At 34.7% G+C, this 20,101-nt stretch overlaps 1 protein-coding gene across 4 annotated transcripts in view; it reads right to left on the reverse strand.

The window, feature by feature from the left end:
• The window catches only part of LOC114871466, a 123,671-nt gene that overhangs the window by 33,087 nt on the left and 70,483 nt on the right, over nucleotides 1-20,101 (reverse strand). For all 4 annotated transcript variants that reach the window (XM_029177399.2, XM_029177400.2, XM_046290123.1 and 1 more), the window contains 2 exons: nucleotides 6,847-7,089; nucleotides 5,991-6,218 (listed from right to left, as the gene is read on the reverse strand). In XM_029177399.2, coding sequence (XP_029033232.1) covers nucleotides 5,991-6,120 — 130 coding nt within the window. In that variant the 5' untranslated portion in view covers nucleotides 6,121-6,218; nucleotides 6,847-7,089. The remainder of the gene's footprint in view (nucleotides 1-5,990; nucleotides 6,219-6,846; nucleotides 7,090-20,101) is intronic.

The raw sequence follows: 20,101 nt of genomic DNA on the forward strand, positions 1-20,101 counted from the left end.
TAGTGCTGAGAACCTACTTTCATTTTTTATTTAATAATTATTTAATTGATCACTGATGACCATCAATGCAATCAACTGTTAAATAAATACGTATTATTACTTTATAATTAAAATAGCAGGTACTTAAAAATTCAGGATATTAAGGTCCTCTTTAACAATAGTACATCTAAATTTCATTAATTTTGTTTAACCGTCAGTAGCTAATTAAATGGGTATTAAAAATCTATTAATGCATTAATAGGGATCTCATATTCTTTTTTATATATTTTTATCGAATTCAAGGTATTGATATTGTCCGAGTATAACGCGAGATAATTACTTATTGAATTCAATAGTGTGAATGAATTGTACTATCGATAAAGGAATAATTTGGTCCCCTGGTAATTACACAGCAATCGACATTACGATACTAGCTATTCGACCGCTAATTTGTACGACCTATATAACGAAGCAATTAACTATGTCATTAACGATTCGTTCACTCGATCGAATGGTTTAATTTGGAATCTTATCTTTTACAATAAATACTTCAATTTTATTTTTATACACCTGGATTTTACGTAAGACCTATAAATAATTCTTCACAACCTGACAATTAAATATTAGGTAAATTGATAATTAAAAATAGAAATATACACCTTACTACTTTTAAAAAATATTGTAAAAATATTGAAAGTTTGACGATAGTAGACAAGCTAGCTAGACACTAAGAGGTCAATTTATCCACGAGCAATATCGATTCTTATTAAGACCTCATTGGCATAGTTTCAGACAGTACCAGCAGCTTATACAAAAGCTTTCTAATTAACCAGAGAGAATATTATAACTACGGCACGTGAACTCTCGTATGAAGATGGCGAAAGTATGACAAAAGGACGAGAACAGACGGACGAAAAGCATATTACGTGCACTGGGGTTGAAAGTTGGACGATGGGGTGGCTGAGAGCTCGTGAATCGTCAACGCGAAGGGTGGAAACGATAACCATCTATGTGACTCAATTCCATTGGAATGAAAATGAGATCTCAATTAGATGGATTTCGATGAAATTGAATGGAAAGAGATGCCAGGATTAAAGGGATTTCAACCGTGGCCGAAATTGATTTCAGAGACAGGCTTACGCTGAAATTATTTTACAAATCACTGGATGAACTACCCTATGGATGAAGTATATTCGTTTTGAATAACTCAAATATGTTATTGTCACGTGGTTATAAATGTTATCATTTTCGTGCTTCAATTTTTTTCTAATTCGTAGTTAAGGGTTGTTGCATAGTAAATGATTAATTTCAAAGCATAGAAAATGTTAGATCTTGATTTGCTGATATAAAAGTACTGCAAAATAGCACTTATGGCATATTAATCTAAAGCTTAAGATTTGATGAGAATGACTACTTAAACGATTCATCAATATTCCTGATACAAAATGGCAGTTTCTTCATTGGAAGAAACAATGGCTCAACTGGTCATTGTTTTCTGTAACTGGCAACCAGCCATTTTATATCAGGAACAATGATGAAAAATTTATGTAGCCATTTTCATCAGGCTTCAAGCTTCAAGTTGATGTACTATAAGTGCTATTTTGCATTACTTTTATGCCATCAAATCGTGACTTTATGCGTTTAGATTAATAACTTTTTTTCAACCTTCTATTTTTCAATGAGACCTCCAGTAAATTTTGAAATTTTCCCCCAAAAACATAATGATCTAATTCTCTAATCTAAGTTTATGATATCTTACATTGAATTACAAAAGTAATTTTTTCTTTTATTTTGCAATCGTTCTTATAGTACCTTAATCCATCCGTTAAATATAAAATAAGTGTGTTATTAAGGTTAATACGAAACAGAAGATTCAAATCCACTCTAATGCAAAAGAAACATTTTGAGGTAACTTTCGAAATAAATCATTGAGAACGAAGTCGTACAATTTTATACTTGACAGATACTTATTTGCTACATCTCGCGATCCCTCGTTTGTGCACAGGTGGCCCCTTTGTAACGTCCCTCGTAATGACATTGGCGGCGAAGCAATTTCCGTTAACTAACCGGCGAGGTTGCATAAATTGTAACACCATTATCATCCTAATTACGCGATGCACTTTGACGTGAAATCGCTGCTCCAAACAAATAACGCGGCAATTACTAGTAAACGGTTCCAAATAAACAACGACGAAACGAGGCTTAATTAATGATGTTAGGTAGAGCTAGTAACTGTGGGAAAACGAGCGGTAAAATGCATCGACAGGTCGATGGAAAACAAAAATCCTACACACCTAATAAAAAAATAATGATTTTAACTTAAATGATAATTTTAGTAAAATTATTTATCTTCATCACATTTATATGCCAATGAATTTCAGTTAAGGTTGGATTAACGTTTATAAATATTTAATGTTTATATATTCTGAGATTCTTTATGCAAATTTTTCGGCTTTTGTAGATTCTACAGGCAACTCTAGATATCATGACAGTGAGCACGACTGTGTATGACTACACTTCAAGCCAGTTCAAGTAGTATGAAACACCGATGGTCAGACGCGTGTCGTTTGGAACGTGAATACGAGTACCGATTATCAGACATTCAAAGAAGCAATTTTCATAAGTTAATACTTTGAATGTCAAGGTGAAAATTAACAGTGTAATAAACTGAAACTCTACTTATTAAAAGTATCAATAGAATACCAAAATTATTAATAGCTTCCCTTTTCTTCTCTTAATTATTCGATTGAATTAAACTTGAAGCATCGGTCACTACTGATTCTCTCAACACTTTTTGTGAAGAATATCCAGAAATTTTATATTGCAAAATAGCTGCTTTCTTCAAATAATTCCAACAACGTGCAAAAATTTAATATTAGACACAAAGAATTTCAGTTTCTTTGTACATACTCTTTAAACATCAATTTTTACTCGTGAAATTCTATACTTACACGATTCAAGGAACCCTTTATCGAAAAACATTCTTACATATTCTTGGAAGTTGACGCGTTTTCTAAAAGCTTTTTCCAGCTACTGAATATTGCAGCAAACTGAAAGCACAGTATTCAAGAAGAATAATATAGGGGAAAAAAGTCGAAAAATTTTATATATTTCTTGTTTTATGTAATACCGGTCTCAAAGACCTAATTTCGAAACTTTCCTTCACAGCGTTCTATTAAAATAGAAAAAAATTTCACCTTTGTTGTTACCATTTTCATAATGTAAAAACTCAGAAACAGAATGAAGTTCAGAAGTGTTTAAAGATATTTTCGCTTAAAACATAAACCATTATAAAAACCTTTTAGAAAACAGATATTTTATTAAAAATTATTCATAAATGTTTTTCTTAACGTATCCCTCAAACAATGCAAACAAATTTGGTATTTTTATATTTTAAAATATAAATAAATGTTTAAAATAACCGCACACAGACTACCAATCAATTCAACAATATAAATCTAGATGAACAAATCAAAAACGAAAACTCTGTTATACATCCCTAAAAAATCAACAGCTATAAAAAAACGCTACAAAAAAACTTTTCGATAACACATTTATCGGACGGTTGTAAATAAATTCGATATCCAACAAACAAGCGAATAGTTACGATACATTGAATGAATTTAACAAACTTGAATTTAAACGAAAACAAATAATACACATTGAAAAGTGTCAAAATAAAAAGATATATATATTTTAACTGAAACTTATGGGTTAAAATCATAGTTAATGCAGATTTGCGGGTCCATAATGAACTTATTAACCCTTTCGAACCTGACAGGACATCTTTGTCCTAATGAATGTTTCTAGCCCTCTGCAAGACAATATCATGTTGACTTAACCAACATTTTGACAAAGGAAAAAATTGTTCAAATTCACCTCAACAACCACCCCTCCAATGGATTATCACTCTCTCTAGGACACCCTGTATTTTTGATTGGCAACTATAGTAGACTCTTGATAACTTTTGGGATTATAGGAGACAAAATTCCTGAGAAACGAAAACTTAACGAATGCTACACTGAAAAGGTAGCTAGCAAGATGACTCAGGGGCAAAAGATGAAGTCAGACATAATATAACATTTTCAAAAGAGGGTGTTGGGTATGTGTAAATAGTATTAGTGATAGTAAGAGTGGGGAACAATAGGCCTCTAAAAAATTATCAAGAATGACAATAAACAACATAGCAACGTGCAAAATAATCTTGAGTGAGGCAATAAAAGAAAAAGAGAGCAAAATCCAAATAGAGAAAGGTTAGATCGAACGAGTTAAATTACATCATAGAAAAAAGAATCGAAAAGAATAAAGGATGGACAATTGGGAAAGCTCTTGAATGGCCTGCCGAAAAATCTACTGATGTATTGACTGAAGCACCTACGCGGACATAAATCCCTGTTTACTCTGTCGTCTGACGTACAGGAGGGTGAAACACGGTTGATTGGCAAGTCAGACCCTCGAAGGTTACTTTCGGAAGGTCTCGTCCGGTCGATAGGTCACAGTTCGATGTGTGTGCAAACATAATTTCGGTAGTGCTTACCGACCCTCTCGTATCGTCCATGAGGGCGCAAAAAGAAAGGGTGCAAAGGAAAGATTTCGTTCAAGATTGCTTAGGTTCGTTGGATTGGCAGAAACGATCAATAATTGAACGGATTCGAGGAATATCGAATGCTTCGCGAACTGCATAGGGCATTCGAGCAATCTCAATCTTTATCGAGAGGACGACCGATTCAATAGATGTCTTCGAATGAAAAGATCCAATCGGTAAGAGCAAACCGATCGCGATCGAAACATTTGAACGTCTTGGAATGCTTTTAAAAGAAGCTACTCCGTTCACGATGACAGCACTCGTTACGATTCCTCTCGTCCTTTCGATTTTAAGCGATCGATAATACCGTTCCAGTTACAGGCGGACAACTTTTCATTCGATAACCTTTTTAATGGAATTTTCAAAATTCTTTACCTTTTTGAAAGAACGATTCTGGTGAAATATTAGCATTTCTTGTCATTCACATTTGAGCTGATGGACTGGTAATAGATCGTCTTTATTTCGCTTAATTGGGTGATAATTAAATTTTACCAAAATATAATAAATGAAATATTTAAATAATTGATTCTCAGTTAATGGAGCACCGAGGCAATGATAATTTAAATTTAATTTTATAACCTACTATTATTTTTATTTCCCAAATTTTATACTATTTCTTTAAATATTATGTATTTCCCAGGAATTAATGATATAAATGTTATTAAAAATGTTTATGAAACTTTAAAAAAAATATTTTAAGTGAGAGTGAAAGATTTTGAAGGTTCATTTAAAATTTCTACTTCTACAGAGAATGATATTTGTTTGATGAACTCAAGTTTTGAACAATTATACCAAAATAAAAATAGACCCAAATAAAATAGGTGGCAAAATTACTTTATTACCAGGCTAATCAAATGGGTCATCTTATCGTTTTATCGAAATGGTATAGCCTTTTCATTACTCAACTTTCACAGATCAATAACCATTGTATTGCAACTATTAAACAGCCTACATCAAATTAACAAGTATAAAAGTAGATTATTTTGGGAAGGGTTAAAACGTAAACTAAAGGGTTAAGCAGTTAATTATAATTTAACTTGAAAGGCCATTTATTCCCTTCGTTTTTAATTGAATAATTTTCACTAGGGAAAATTAATTAAAACGTTGTTTGCTACAGTAGAAAGAACCATATGTAGTCAGACACTGTAATTATGATTACTCAGTACACGAGTGTTTCATTTTTAAAAATTAAACTTTCCACTTGTTACCTTGCACAAACAACATTCAGTTATTCAGTTAATAAGTTAAATTGATTAATTAATTGTTACACAACAAAAAATTGAAATTTGTTCGATACTGATCATCACGTATCATCCTAAACGTTACGTAACATTGACCTTCATTGATAAAAGAAAATAGACGAATCATACGACATCGATTATCATTCGTCTTCAATCAACAGGAGCAATTAATTAAATGAACTTGCCCTTAAGCTCCATGTCCGTGACCTGATCCGCTTTGTAGGTGGCCTTCTCCCTGCGACCGCCAACGATGAAGTAAATATTCGTGTATTCCTCGTCGTTGCCACCAGTCCCATTCCTCGCCTCGAGGTCCATGGCCAAGCAACTAATTTCGGCCTTGAACCGGCTTCCGCACCTCTGTACACGACCTTGTGACAGCTTGCGAGGCGACCCGGCCTTGCTACTACTCGGGGCTGCGAAAACATCCGGCAGATTCTTGATCAACTATTCGACTTTCCTAAGACTTTCGACTTTCTTACTTAACACCTTTGCTCGGTCACCACTGGCTGACCCTACTAATTTAAATCGGTCAAATAATTAACACGTCGAACGCCATGGGAGTTTTGTCAATGGTGACCGACAAACATCGGGACAAAGATCCAGGAAATTAACATAAACTCAAAAAGATTCAGTACACGACGAAGTGGAGGATAATTGATTTGGATAATTATAATTGAATAAAAATTCAGAATAACAAGATCTATGATTTTGTGATAAAAAAAATTAGAATAAATTTGTACAACATTACCTCGATCAATATTATAATTTCGTTTAACAACTTCTGTAAAATTAATTAACTGTCTAACCAATTACATATTCTTACAATATATCATATCGCGTAATTTATTTTTAATTGATCCAGCTTTTCAAAATTCATTTAGAAACGCTGAATAATATTAATTATCAAAACTCCCTAACAGAAGTTACATTGGATAATTTTCGAAGCAAACATTTCTCCAAAATAGAAACAGTTAATTAAATAATTCATTAGCAGTTGTACGAATAGGGAACTCAATTAGAATGGATAATATTGTTACTAACCTCTGGTCGGGTGTAGAGGGATAGCAGTATCCTCGGCGAGCTCATCGTCGCATCGCCGCCCCGGCGGCAACAACCGGGTCACCCCCGATTATTGCACCTGTCGACCTCGTACCTGCCGTGCGCAACACCTGCAGGGTGAATGATTGAACGTTGCAGGATCCCGTCGATGACCGTCGAGGCACCAGCCGAGAGGACGACCGCTCGTCTACTACCAGCTCGCTCTGCGCTCCCTCATGGTCCATTCTGAAAGCCAAACAAACATTTCGGTTAATTTTTATAATAATTCCATAGCTACCTATATTACTGACATAAATATTTTCTTATAATAATACAATACATAAATATAATTATTTTTATCTATATTTATAATGCAACAAAATTACAATGTAATAGGGAATAAAATTAAAATAACGTTAGGGGTATGCAATAATTGTTATCTTCATAAAAATAGATTTTGTTATTAACAGTTTAAAAATACGAACGTACAAAATTAAGTATATCAGGTAAGGAATTTTAAATGCATAAGATTTATTCTTAAATATTAAACGAAGACTTTATACTTGCCGACTACGGGCACGAAAATGATTGAAACCTCACAACATAATTAACGGCAACACATTCGTCCATTTATTTCCACTTTCCCCGTTTCTGAATTCATGAAATGATTGCCAGACGACACGATATCCTTTGAGGATACATATTTTTACATTGCATCAAAGGAGGCTGGCAATTCCTGCCTCTCCTTCCTTCTACGCACCACGCTTGGCCGATTCGTTTTAATTTTTGGACACGTACGGAAATAATAACCGACTCGCGGTTAGAACTCGGCCGTGTACTGATTACGAATTGTAGGCTGCGTGATCCTTCACGATAATTTCGTTTGGCAAATGCCGGGGTTCGGGACGGACGGCTTCTTGCGTTTGGAATTTCACGTAAAGTATACGTGCTGCTTCGCACGTATATAAAAACGAAAAAAGAAAATATTTACTACTTCTGAATGTCGAGCGAAAGCGAACTGATTACAGGGTAGCCAACACGGCTGAACTTTCACGCTGGCGAATTCATGCAAAGTGCTGGCTGCTGAAAAATTCACAAAACCCCGCTCCTAAGGTACAACCTTGCTAAAGCTGCGAGAGACGAACATTGAATAGATAGTTTTCTGGCGAAACGTAAAAGCTGACGTTGGTTTAGGTAGGAACAAGTGAGAAAATTTGGAACGAAGAGAACTACGTACAGCGTTGCATTATAATGCAATATAATGCAACGTTGCAATATTTTTATTAATAATTATAAATTATATATTTTTTTTAAACTCATAGAAACATAAGAAATAAATTAAAAAATATTCTTGTAAATATTTCTTATAATTATCAATATCAACAAAATTAGGATTTTGAGAATTCCTGCTTCCCCTTTTATCATCACTTTGCCTAATTAAGCCCACTTTGTTCGATACTGTACTTATTAATTTTTGTTTGTACAATCAATCAATTATGAAACATTAAATAACTTAATTCATAATTTCATTGCAAAAAAGTAAATTTTTGTTAAACAAGTAATTATGTATTCGCTTGTTCTTGGCAAAGTCATACGCCAATTTATTTCTTTTCTTATTGTATTTTACATCAAAGAGATATTCAAGATAGGAAATTGGTACCGAAGATCAAAGATCGAAAGCAATGTATCACAACTTTCATTCTTTATCTGACAGCATGGAAATAGTTCATTTGTTCTTACCTTTCAAGGATGTCACACCCAGGTAAGACATATAGGTAGAGGAAATTTACGATTTCTTTGTTCAAGGTTGCCAGAGGAAATTAAAAGCTCCGACATACTGTGTCTCACCCTTAACCAGTGACCTCAAACAGTGGCTCACGTCAGTCGACAAAGATATATACGTTCGTCGACGTATATTTATGACATACTCGTCAAAGTATATTTCGCTTTGAAAGCCCTGTTTACACCTTGGCTTCGAGACAAAATTCTGACACACAGACTGAACCTACTGAAATCCTTGCTATCTCGCAATATAAAGTAGGCTTCTATTATTATTTTCGTTTCTGACATTTCCAAGAAATCAGAAAAATATGAACACTTGCACTAAAACTGGGTATCATTTATATTAATTCTAAGGGTTGGTTAAACTTTCCTTTAGGGAATACGAAATTATTAAATTTTCTGTTTTCTAAATGGCAAACGAAAGTGTCCCCTAAAGTAAAATTTAGCAATTCCGAGGAACATAGGGACATAAGAGATTAAGGAAGATTTTTGCAAATTTTTCGCAAATATTTCTTATAATTGTGTTAAAGGTATTTGATTAAGTGGTTAGAGCGTCTCCAAAGTCAGTCTGTTATAAAAGTCAGTAACCCAACGGTAGAAGCTGACAATTTTCAGTTCGTCTCACACGAGATCTCCATGAAAATTCATGATACGTCGAAGCTGTCCCGTCAACGGACAGAAATCGAGAATCAGGTGGTTTTAATTGGATCAGACTGTTCGCAGATGATAACGTGACAAGACATTCGGTGTGATGGATACAATCGAATGAAGGTTGTCAGAAACATCGACAAGAAGATCGAAGTCGACGTCGGGACAGTCCTCAAAATCGAGATATCAGACGAGCTGTTCTCGATACTGACACCTTTGAAAATTGCAAACTGAAATCAATGCCTTCCGACATTACCCAATGTAATCACTTCGCATTCCATATAACACACTGATTTGTCGGGGTCAATAAACAGTACCAAAAATACAATTTAATTAAATAATTATAAAATGTAAAAGTGATTTCTGTGCCTTTTCTTTTTTTCATTGAAAATTTATTTTTAGAAAGTCATAGTAATTTCAATTGCTGAAGTAATTTTTGTTGTTATTTAAAATTTTTATTTAAAATATTATATAAAATATTCAAATTTAAAATAGTAATTAAGAAAGCGTAACACTGAAGGCACTAAAGGCACAAAATTAATTTGTACACACAATAGAAAGCATAGAAAAGGTAGAAGATTCTAAATTAACTCTTAAATAGCAAACTAAATTAAAATGTACAAATTCATAGAATAATTCTAAAAGTAACACTGTAAAATTTAGGAAATGAAAATAATATGAGATACAAAATTAAATTATAATAGGGACTCTCTCCATGATCCGCCGTCAGAAGATTAAATATTATACTGACAATATAATTTTAAATAATTACTTGAAACTGTATCGTAGTACTTTGAACGTAACTGAAAGTTAAACAAACCAAATATTCGCGTGAACTCCACAAAATGCACATTGAGTTCGATTAAATTTTCTGGAAATCAATTTCTCCAACGAAACACTATTTTAACTTCAGACCAACACTTCTGGCAATGAACAACGTATACTGTTTCATCGAGCGAATCCTGATGAAACCGTATCTCGCTCGAAAGATCTCGTTGCAGTAACTTTGCAAATTGGCCCCGAGTATCGTCTAATCAAACGAGATGTATCAAACGTTCGAGGGGGTTGAAGGGTGGGCGTGGTAACAGAGGAGGGTGAAATTGCCGTAAAGCAATCAGTATCGGTAACACAGGTACACCAGGCCAAGGGAATCTGGTCGTCCTACGCAATTGCTGGACTGTTAATCCTGAAAAATCGCCCTTTCGATTGTCCAGCAGGATTAAAGGCATAGTTTTAGCTTTGTACGCGCGCAGCAACGCACGAGCCTCGGTCTTTAGCTGCACCGTATTTCACGTTTGAAGCTTTGACATGAAACGGTTTTGAACTGCTGTTTGACGAAACAGCAGCCTCGAATGACTATTGAACATGTATTCCTAGTTTCCTTTGAAATAGTTGCCTGAAGGGAATCAATATAAATTTTGAAACTCTGAAATTTCTATATTTTGTTAAAAATATACTTCAATATTCTACAGTTCTGGTAGTTTATTCGTGACTTAGAATTAATATGTCACCAAAGACTATTCGAAAGAAAATTTTTGATAATATTTAATTAAATGCAATACGTGCAAAGAAGTGACACGATGAATTCTTGTAATACCACGAATAGCTAACAAAAGAAAAGGAATACTTGAATGCCATCTGACGATGACAGGAACAAATGGAAAAGGAATTTTCGTAAAAGAGGATTGAAACGTCAATTTTCTGACTTGCAAAGGCGCGCACAGGGTAAACCCTCTTTGTGACGAAGAAAAGAATGGAAACCGTCGGCAAAGCCTGGTCATTTTGTTCGCTCGAGGAATTTAATATGCTCTCGTAGACATGTAACGTGATTTGCAAACAACATTGTCAATATTAGCTAGTGGATTACGAACAATATTAACCATGTCATTTTACGTGAGCGCTTGCAAAAAGAGGAAATTATTAATTACTCGAGAGAAGTCTAGATTTTTGTTAAAAAAAGAAGACGAAACCCCCAACCCTTTTACCCTTCCGCCCTTCCATTAAACGCCTACAATAGCGTCTGCCGCGGATAAACAGCTCACAGTGATAGGTGTCTGGGGCAGGAATCGTCTGTCGTTAGCCCCACTGGACGAGTCTGGCAGACGATCCCGAGACGAAACGCCATTTTTCTCCCCTCTCCTACACATTTATGATCCACAAATAATTTTGTGCCTTCAAAGATTATTCGAGTAAAAAATTTGTATTATTGACAATAATAAAAAATCAAGTTTGTTAATTCAAAGCTTTCACAAGCCAGGTTTTATAAAAATAATAATTTCCATCTCAATTAAGTAGCACATCGCGGTTTATAAAAGAAAAGAATGGCGTCATTAAAGCCCGGTGGAAAGTATCAAACGCACCGAGACCATTTCGCAAACATATTTCAGAGTAACTAAATGACCGCATAATTGCGCATTCAACTAGCTCAGCGTTGTCCAGGATGTGGCGAGAGTGCTTCAGCTTAAGCTCGAGTTAGAACGCTTCCTCGAATGCAAATTACGTGGTCCAGCGATAGTACACCCGCCGAAAGGAAATAAAGAAAAATAAAGAGCCAGCAGCAAACACTTGGAATAAAGTGAAATTTCACTCGCCGCGCGACCCACTTACATGGATCTAATTAACTGTGAAACGATCAACTACTTTTCGTTTCTTTTATTTCAACACCTTCTCATTGGTACACCGGTCTCTCTCTTTCTGTTTACGTGCAAGTCGATCCTTTCTTGTTTTTTTCTTCTTCTTCTACGTGACCCCAATCACCCACCTTCAACCCCCGACCTTTTCTCGCCATCTTTGAGATACTTCTTTTCTGTACGAGCTGCTTTTGCTGTTTTGCAACGAGGGTGCCACAACATCTTTCTGCTTTTCGTCGATACCTCTTTAATATAAGACGAACGCTCGATGGAGGCTGAGGTTATTAAAAAAAAATATACCCCAGGGAGTGTTCTCGAAGGGCCGGGATCTCTTGTGAAATGACAGGTCCCGAGATAAGTAATATCGAGATGGATGGCGAAGAATTCTATTTTAAAACCAACGAGAAGGAATAATGTGATGGGAAAACTTTGAAATTTTTGTATTCTGTTATATTTAATTTTAATATGATGGATTTGATGTACCAGAATGTACATACTACTGAAAAATTCAAAGGGTTAAAATTCATTGAAATTAGGTAAAAAGTAGAATATTAGATTTCGAGTTACTTATGATTCATCTTCTCAGCTTAATCAATGCCATTCATTATTATTACTTCCATTAGAAAAGATAGAGAACGGCATTGCTGCATAATAACACTGATAAATTACTGCAAGATACGTAATCATTCTATGGTAAAATTGGAAGAAAGATAATTACAATAACGTTGATAAATTATAGAAACTTCTTTCTGGGAACAATGCTGAGTATAAGTGAAGTGAAAATAGAATGAACAGATTACTTTTATACAAAATTAATTTGAGTTAAATTATTTAATATAATTTTCCCTACAAATGTGAATTATTTCATTCGAAAGATAAGAAACCATTGAATTCCTGAACATTAGTCCAACCACTGTAAAGTAAAATAATACAAAACAAGATTTATAAACCTACCTTACGATTATTAAAATTATTCTTGAACACAATTAACATCAACACAATACACTATCGAAAGGAACACCATAAATCAACAAGGAAATAATACCTCCACATTGCTCACAAAATAAACTTATTTTATTACAAGTATCGCGTACAGTATTCCATAAGATTGGTCGCGTTATGACAAGCAACGTCCAGACGATCGTTTGCAAGTAAAAGTCCCTAACCGGCGAGCGTCGGTTCCTCGGCGATGACTTCCATCGGGATGACTCAGGGAAAAAGGAAACGTGCTAACGAGTCCCGGTCAGCATTAATTGTAACATCCTCCCGACGGTGGCGGACCGCTTCCGTCACACGATCGCCTCTCCTCTGAAACGAAGGAAGCTGCCAAGACGACCTCAACGCCTACGCGGACCGACTAAAAGCCCTTTAGATCCCACTGCTTTAACACGTTCCCTGCCATCGGGCTTATCGGTCAATTCGATTCCATTGAATAATTATAAAAATGAAGACAAAAAGGGGATTTGTAAAGTGTGTTAACACCTGTTCGTGATGACAATACACCCCATATGTGATAAGGGGAGGTTGAGATGGATTGATAAATAAAATAAAATTTAAATAATCCCACTCCAGGCTCAACAAACTCAGTTTAAATTTTAAATAATCACTACACTGTTGATATACAATTTCCTATTGCTTATTAGGTAATTATAGGTAATTAAGACTATCCAAAAAAAAATGATAAAACCAGGTGTTAAACAACCTTCACTGAAATTTATGCTATAAACTAATATTTTTCGTCTATGAATATTTCTTTAGTAACGATCACAATGAGAAAGTTAGGAATAACTGGAGCAACGATTCCTCAGGTACTGAAGAGATTTCATCTAATCATCTAAGTTTTCAGTCTTCCACAACTTGGTTTGTTATATTTAATACAGTTTGAAGATTTCAGGTATAAACAATTTTCAGTATAAAAATACCCTTAACATTTCACCCCACTGTACCTAGTTTCATCAAATCTCTGAGATTGCACTGATACTCTACGTTACAGCGCATCTTCAACTCTTAATGAAACTGGCTGCAATGCTGATGGAATTTTGAGAATATTTTCTTTCGTCTTATAAGAACTAAGAAAAAAATATGATATAATCAGATAAGGTTTAAGCCGTGGAGAATATCTTATGATGTTATCATATGGAATGGGTTAACGAAGATCCTGAGAGCAGTAATACCAAAAGTAAGTAAGAGAATCCAACCGAATAGGATTTCACTTTCTTTTTTTTTTTTTTTTCAATAAGAACTCTGCGTATCCGCTTTGAAATTAAGGATCACCGAAGGATTTGCATCGCCAGATTGGCGACATACAAACATTAAATGAGAAGATCTTTTTGTGGAGGATTATTGTTACGATTATTATGGCTGGAGACGATCGATGTTAAAGCATAATCGAGTTAAGAAGGTGGCTCGTCGAGGAAATGAAATTTGATTGAGAGTGAAGTTTCCTGGGCGTCGATGCAAATTTCGCGATAAACGAAAACATATTGTCGGCATTTTATGATGATAAGCACTGTTAAGTACGAGCCTTGAGTCACTGATTCGATTTAAATTTCGCGTATTTAACATGCAGCAGAGTATCAAACATTCTCCACTTTAACTGAAAGATTTTATCATTAATAGGCTCGTTTTAGCGATAAAAAAAGGTGCTTATCTGTGAAATTCTGATAGTAAATATTATTATAATTGTAAATTACACCAACTATGTATATTATGAGATTAAATAAAACTAACTACTTCAAACTGTAACGAAGATGTTCTGGTTCATAATTCCACTAAGTCTTAAACCATTTCCGGTCCCTTTTCAGTGGAAACGACCTTTCTTCTTTCTAATGTCTCTTTCCTTACTCGCTAATCTAAATGTATTCTTAATTGTTTAAATTGAATAATATTCTTCATCCTGTTCATTTACAATTTATTAATATTTTAACAGTTCTTTTAAACGAGCACCATTTCCTGCTTTTTATTTTAAATTCTTCGCTAGTTAGAAAATATTGAAAATATATTATCATATTTCCCCAAAAATTATGTATTTTTACATATACCTACACTCACGATTAAATCAAGCTTTCCCAAGGAAATTGCTGATGTCCGAAATTCCCGTCCTTCCCCCTAGGAATCCCCGGGGAAAATGACAACGAAACGGAGGGGGCGCCATATATATATATAAGTCTTTCCCAAATACTCGAAAATTTCAATTAATATTACTTTGCTACATATTGAATCTTATAATATTCGATAATTAAAAATCATATAATTTTTTGTCTAAATGACTTTTAAAATTAATATTGTATTTTAAGAATTCCTATTTCCCCTCTATGGATATTTTCTTCAAAGAAGCCTGATTTGATTATAAGGGTAAAATCGTTAATGGAAGATTCCGGTCTTCCTAGGATTAAATCCAAAGAAAATAGCTCTCAACATCATTAACCATTCTCTATGAGAGAGGACGTCAATCAAACAGCTTCGAAGAGATTCGTGGATTGACGATCCGGTGTTCTCCGGGTTGAAGCAGCCGTTCGAGCGAAGAGACCGCATTCTGACAACGCGTTAACGCAATTGGAGATCGGATGTGCGCGCAACTCGCCACCGTATCCGGCGAATCGACGAATTTCCAGCAGAATCGCGCGTCATGTCGGCACGGCTTTAAGTGCATTACGCAGTTTACGAGGCGGTAGCACTCTCGTCCCGGATACAGGTACCGTAGGCATTAAATTCAACGCACGTCAAACAGTGTTGCATGCGGGTACGGGACAAGTAGCACAAACGTTGCCCTCTTCTTTCCATCACAGGGATTCACATTGTACGGTCTCGTTTTATTGCATGCACGCCGATAAAATTCAGTCGAATAATACCCTCTTGATAAAGTTTATCGAGGGAACGTACGAACGATCTCGTTCCGAGGACCCTGCGTTGTTTCCTGTCGTTTCGCATGAATTTTGCATTGCGTTTTCTGGCGAATCATTTAGGAAGCGAATCGTTCGCTTGAATTTTGAAGATGAACCTCTAGCACTTTGATAGGGGTCTTGTACGGTAACACTTTGCCAACATGCATTGCGAGGTAGAATTTCAGAAGAACAGAAAAAGAATTTTATTAGATTACTTTAGAGAAAAATGTTAAGAAATATAAATTAATACGTTGTTTCGTGTTCCTCTAATTTTTATTTTTGTATCGACAACAAATATGAAAAGAAATTTATCCACGTCTTATCCACTCGATAATCCTTCTTGATTCTTTCCTGATCACGTTCTTCGTTTCAGCATCGAGTACGCGAAAAAGAATTAATCGCACGGTTTTCTCTACAAACACACCTATCAGATCTTCAAGTACGCATGAAGCGATTAAAGCTTGCTTTTAGAAGCGAAGCGCCTCGAGGTAGCAGATTTTCATTCGCCGAGGGTATAGGTACAAGCGAAGAATTCTAAGGCTGAGACGCCTAACATCAACAGTTTACTAAATTTGATTTAATTATTATAGCACCTAAGTAATCAAACATCTATGTGTGAATGACTAATCACTATAGTGGTTAGAAAATTATACAACATTTTTTAGAAAGCAACCCGAGTAGAAAAATGAAATGTGACTTTCTTCTTTACCTTGTATTACGATGAAATAGAAAGGGAGCTAAGGAGTAAAGGTAAAATGAAAACTTGAGTGGAATTCCCTGTGGCAGAAGGATTATTATTTCGTTGGTTTTGCGATACTTCAGTATAGTGAAGAATTTTACGTGAGAAAAGAAAAATAGTGGAAGGAAAAATTTGGTGAATAATATTTAAAAATTTTTGTGCGATCTTAAGCAACTTTAATTTAATAAAATATTGCAAATTTAAAAAATGTTAAAAAATCATGGACCTGTAAAGCACTTTTGAAACTCACAGTCAGCACTCTTATCATAAAATCAGGCTCTAATTTAAAGCATTAACACATCATTAAAGAAGTGGGAAAAGTCAAAAATACACATCATTTTAACGAAATAGCATAGACAGGTTAAAATACATACTTTCGTGTTCGATCGTGCTAGTTGGTTGAGGGTTCGCGCAGAATAAGCACGCGTTAACAAACACCGATCAATAGCTGTTCTGTCGACCAGAAATGCAAACTTTCAATGTAAACATGGTTTAAAAGAAAGCCTTGCTGTAAATGCTTAGACGTGACAAATGAAAAGAAAAACTATCCAGAGAAACAATTTTCTTAAAAATACACATGCTGCGAGGTGTACTTAGCTGTAGGTTAAATATTTGTGTTGGAGGAATACTGTGATTATTCTACATGATTCTATGATTCTACATGATTCTATGAGCCTACGATTCTATAATCCTATAGGTCTGTGATTATATAATTCCATAATTCTAAAATCCTATGATTCCACGTCTCTATAATTCTACGATTCTGTGATCCTATAACCCGATGGCTCTACGGTTCTATGATTCTATGATTCTGTGATTCTATGATTCTATGATTCTGTGATTCTATGGTTCTATGATTCTATGATTCTATGATTCTATGATTCTATGATTCTATGATTCTATGATTCTGTGATCCTATAATTTTATGACTCCATTTCGAACTAGTTTTAGCATCTCAATTTCAAATCATTTAATAAAAACAAATTAAATCAATTAAATTCAATTTACTTCGGTGATCACCACTAAACGTTTAATTTAGTCAAATATTTGAAAAGATAATAAAATTAACTAAAATAATATTGATAACTGAAAATAACAAGTTTGTCTATTAGACATGATTGACTTTACTATGATAGTCAATTTACCATAGAAAACGAACTTTACTTCGCTAAAATTCCTATCTAGTCAATTATTCCAAGTATTCAAACATCTACGCTTATAACTTTGGAACGAAACCCAACAGGGAAATTACTTTGCGATTGGAAAACACACGAAAAAAGGAAAATTCCTTTTCTCTTCCTCGTTCCAAAAGAAACTTTTCTATTCGAGTTTCTTAAAATCAAAAGCTCCAATCTCATTTCAATCCTCGAAACTTCCTCGAGAGTTTCAACGCAATTCATCCTACATTTTTCTTCGACGGTGAATGATTAAATTTGACGTCTCTAAAAACAAAAACTGCTTTGAAAGATCGATGACAGCGTTCTATAAACATCAACGATAAATAGAAACGTCTATTTAAGTCACGTTTTATTAATCAACGAATAAATTATGATAATTGCGTTGTCATTAGCGAGGAATAGAACAACATTCTTCAGCCAAAAACGTGCCGGAAGTCGATTCCTGTCTTTCTTTGTCACGATAATTAGATAAACCCGCCACGCTTTTGTCTGCCATACATATAATGAATTATTTAAGCTCATCAGCAGACATCGTTGTATATTTACGAGGCATAAATAGTGATCGGGATAAAATCGAAATTTTATAAATAGAAACATGAAAATATTATTTCATCAAAAATAAATCGATTCAAAAAAAGAAAATCTATTTCTATTTTATCAATCAACCTCAAATCTATAAACCACCGATACCTATGAGTCTATTTGTATCTGATATTGTTTTAATAACTGTTTCATAAGCCATCGGACTGCAAATAGCCCGAAAAATTGGTTGGTCGAAACAATGAAACCGCAATGTTTCATCGAACTCTGCGGTTCGTGAACGCAAACAGAACAAAACTCTTCCACCCTATTCCAACATCGAAGTAGTCAAATATGCGTGGAAAATCCCCGAATCAAAACGGCTGTCCAATTAAAGCCTAGCCGTTGTTATAATAATATTCCCCGTGTACGCATCACACGTCGTAGCAATTAACTTCGTCACGAAAACAGCCGATGAAGATCGATAAATTATTGCAACCCCAAAACCTGGCCCTCGATGTTCATTATACCGACGTGGAAACCGTTTGGGTGATTCGATCATGCCACGATACTGAATTTCACTCGCGTTCATCGATCGACACGGTATCGTGATAGAAGATAATTTTTCGACACGGTCACGCTTTGGGGAAAAGGATACTTTCATTTTCCCATTAATCGAATGAAATATTAAAGCCGATGGATTTCTTTGAAGCACAGAGCAGACGTATATTTTAGGGAAAATCAAGCCTTCGTTGTATTATGTTACTTACGTAAGATCTTGTATTTTTTAAACATTTGTAATTATAAATTTTGTTTCATATTACGTCGAAATTTTAGTATTGTACAATCTTTTTGGAGATAAATTTCTGAAATAAAAATATATTTCTTATTGTTTAATGCTTGAAGAATGAGACGAATTTCGCTACAGTAGAAAAGGCCAAGTAAAGTCAGACATGATAAAACTAATTATTATTAACAATAGTTTCAAATTACTATCTTGCCAATATAATGTTAATATTATTAAAAATTTATCCCTTTCCCTCCAATGCTCTTTCAACAAAATGTGTTCATTACAGACATGCCCTCATTTATTAACCACACCATATTTATCCAAAGTATTTAATTATATTACCTGCGTTATTCAACGGCATAAAATCGCTCAATTGCACTCTGATTATTATTCAGTAATTAAACCTGAAGCAATAAAAAAAAACAATACGATTTTCAACCCTTGAATTTAATTCATCGAATCGCATGCATTATCCAGCGAGCTGCACAGAAACCGGGAATAAATATTAATTTCAATATTTCACGGCCGACTAAGGCGAGCTGTTTAAAGTGTTGGTAATAAGTTTGCCTGGCGTCGAACAATGCCGGATAAAACAAACGAACTACCGAGCAAAAGGTACACAGCGACGTTCATTTTATGCGACCCTCTCCTCTATTTAACTTCGTTGCACAATCCAGCGTATTTCTGCCAACAAGCTTTTCATTAACGTAACGTTGCCGGCAGTCGGAAAGAAATAATGTCACGACATAAAAATCTCATAAAATCGAACCGTATCCTGTTCGATACACTTTAAACGCTAACGGCAATGGATACCGCGGTCGAGGGATCGTTCAACGAGCGATGTAAAAATCCCGTTTCCCTTTGATACGGCTAACGAGAACTGTTCTCCATTGTTCGTAATTTCTCCACGAAACTGTTAATCCATCGACGATCCATCCATAACGCTCATTCAACGAGCTGAATAAAGCCGATGGTTTCATTATCAGACAAACCATCGGGCATTCCATTTACGGTATGCAAGTACCGTTTAGGATTTCAATGATTCGATGACATAAAAGTATTGTAAAATAGCGCTTATAATATACCAA

Source organism: Osmia bicornis, chromosome 2, assembly GCF_907164935.1.
Source record: "Osmia bicornis bicornis chromosome 2, iOsmBic2.1, whole genome shotgun sequence".
Lineage (NCBI taxonomy): Eukaryota > Metazoa > Arthropoda > Insecta > Hymenoptera > Megachilidae > Osmia > Osmia bicornis.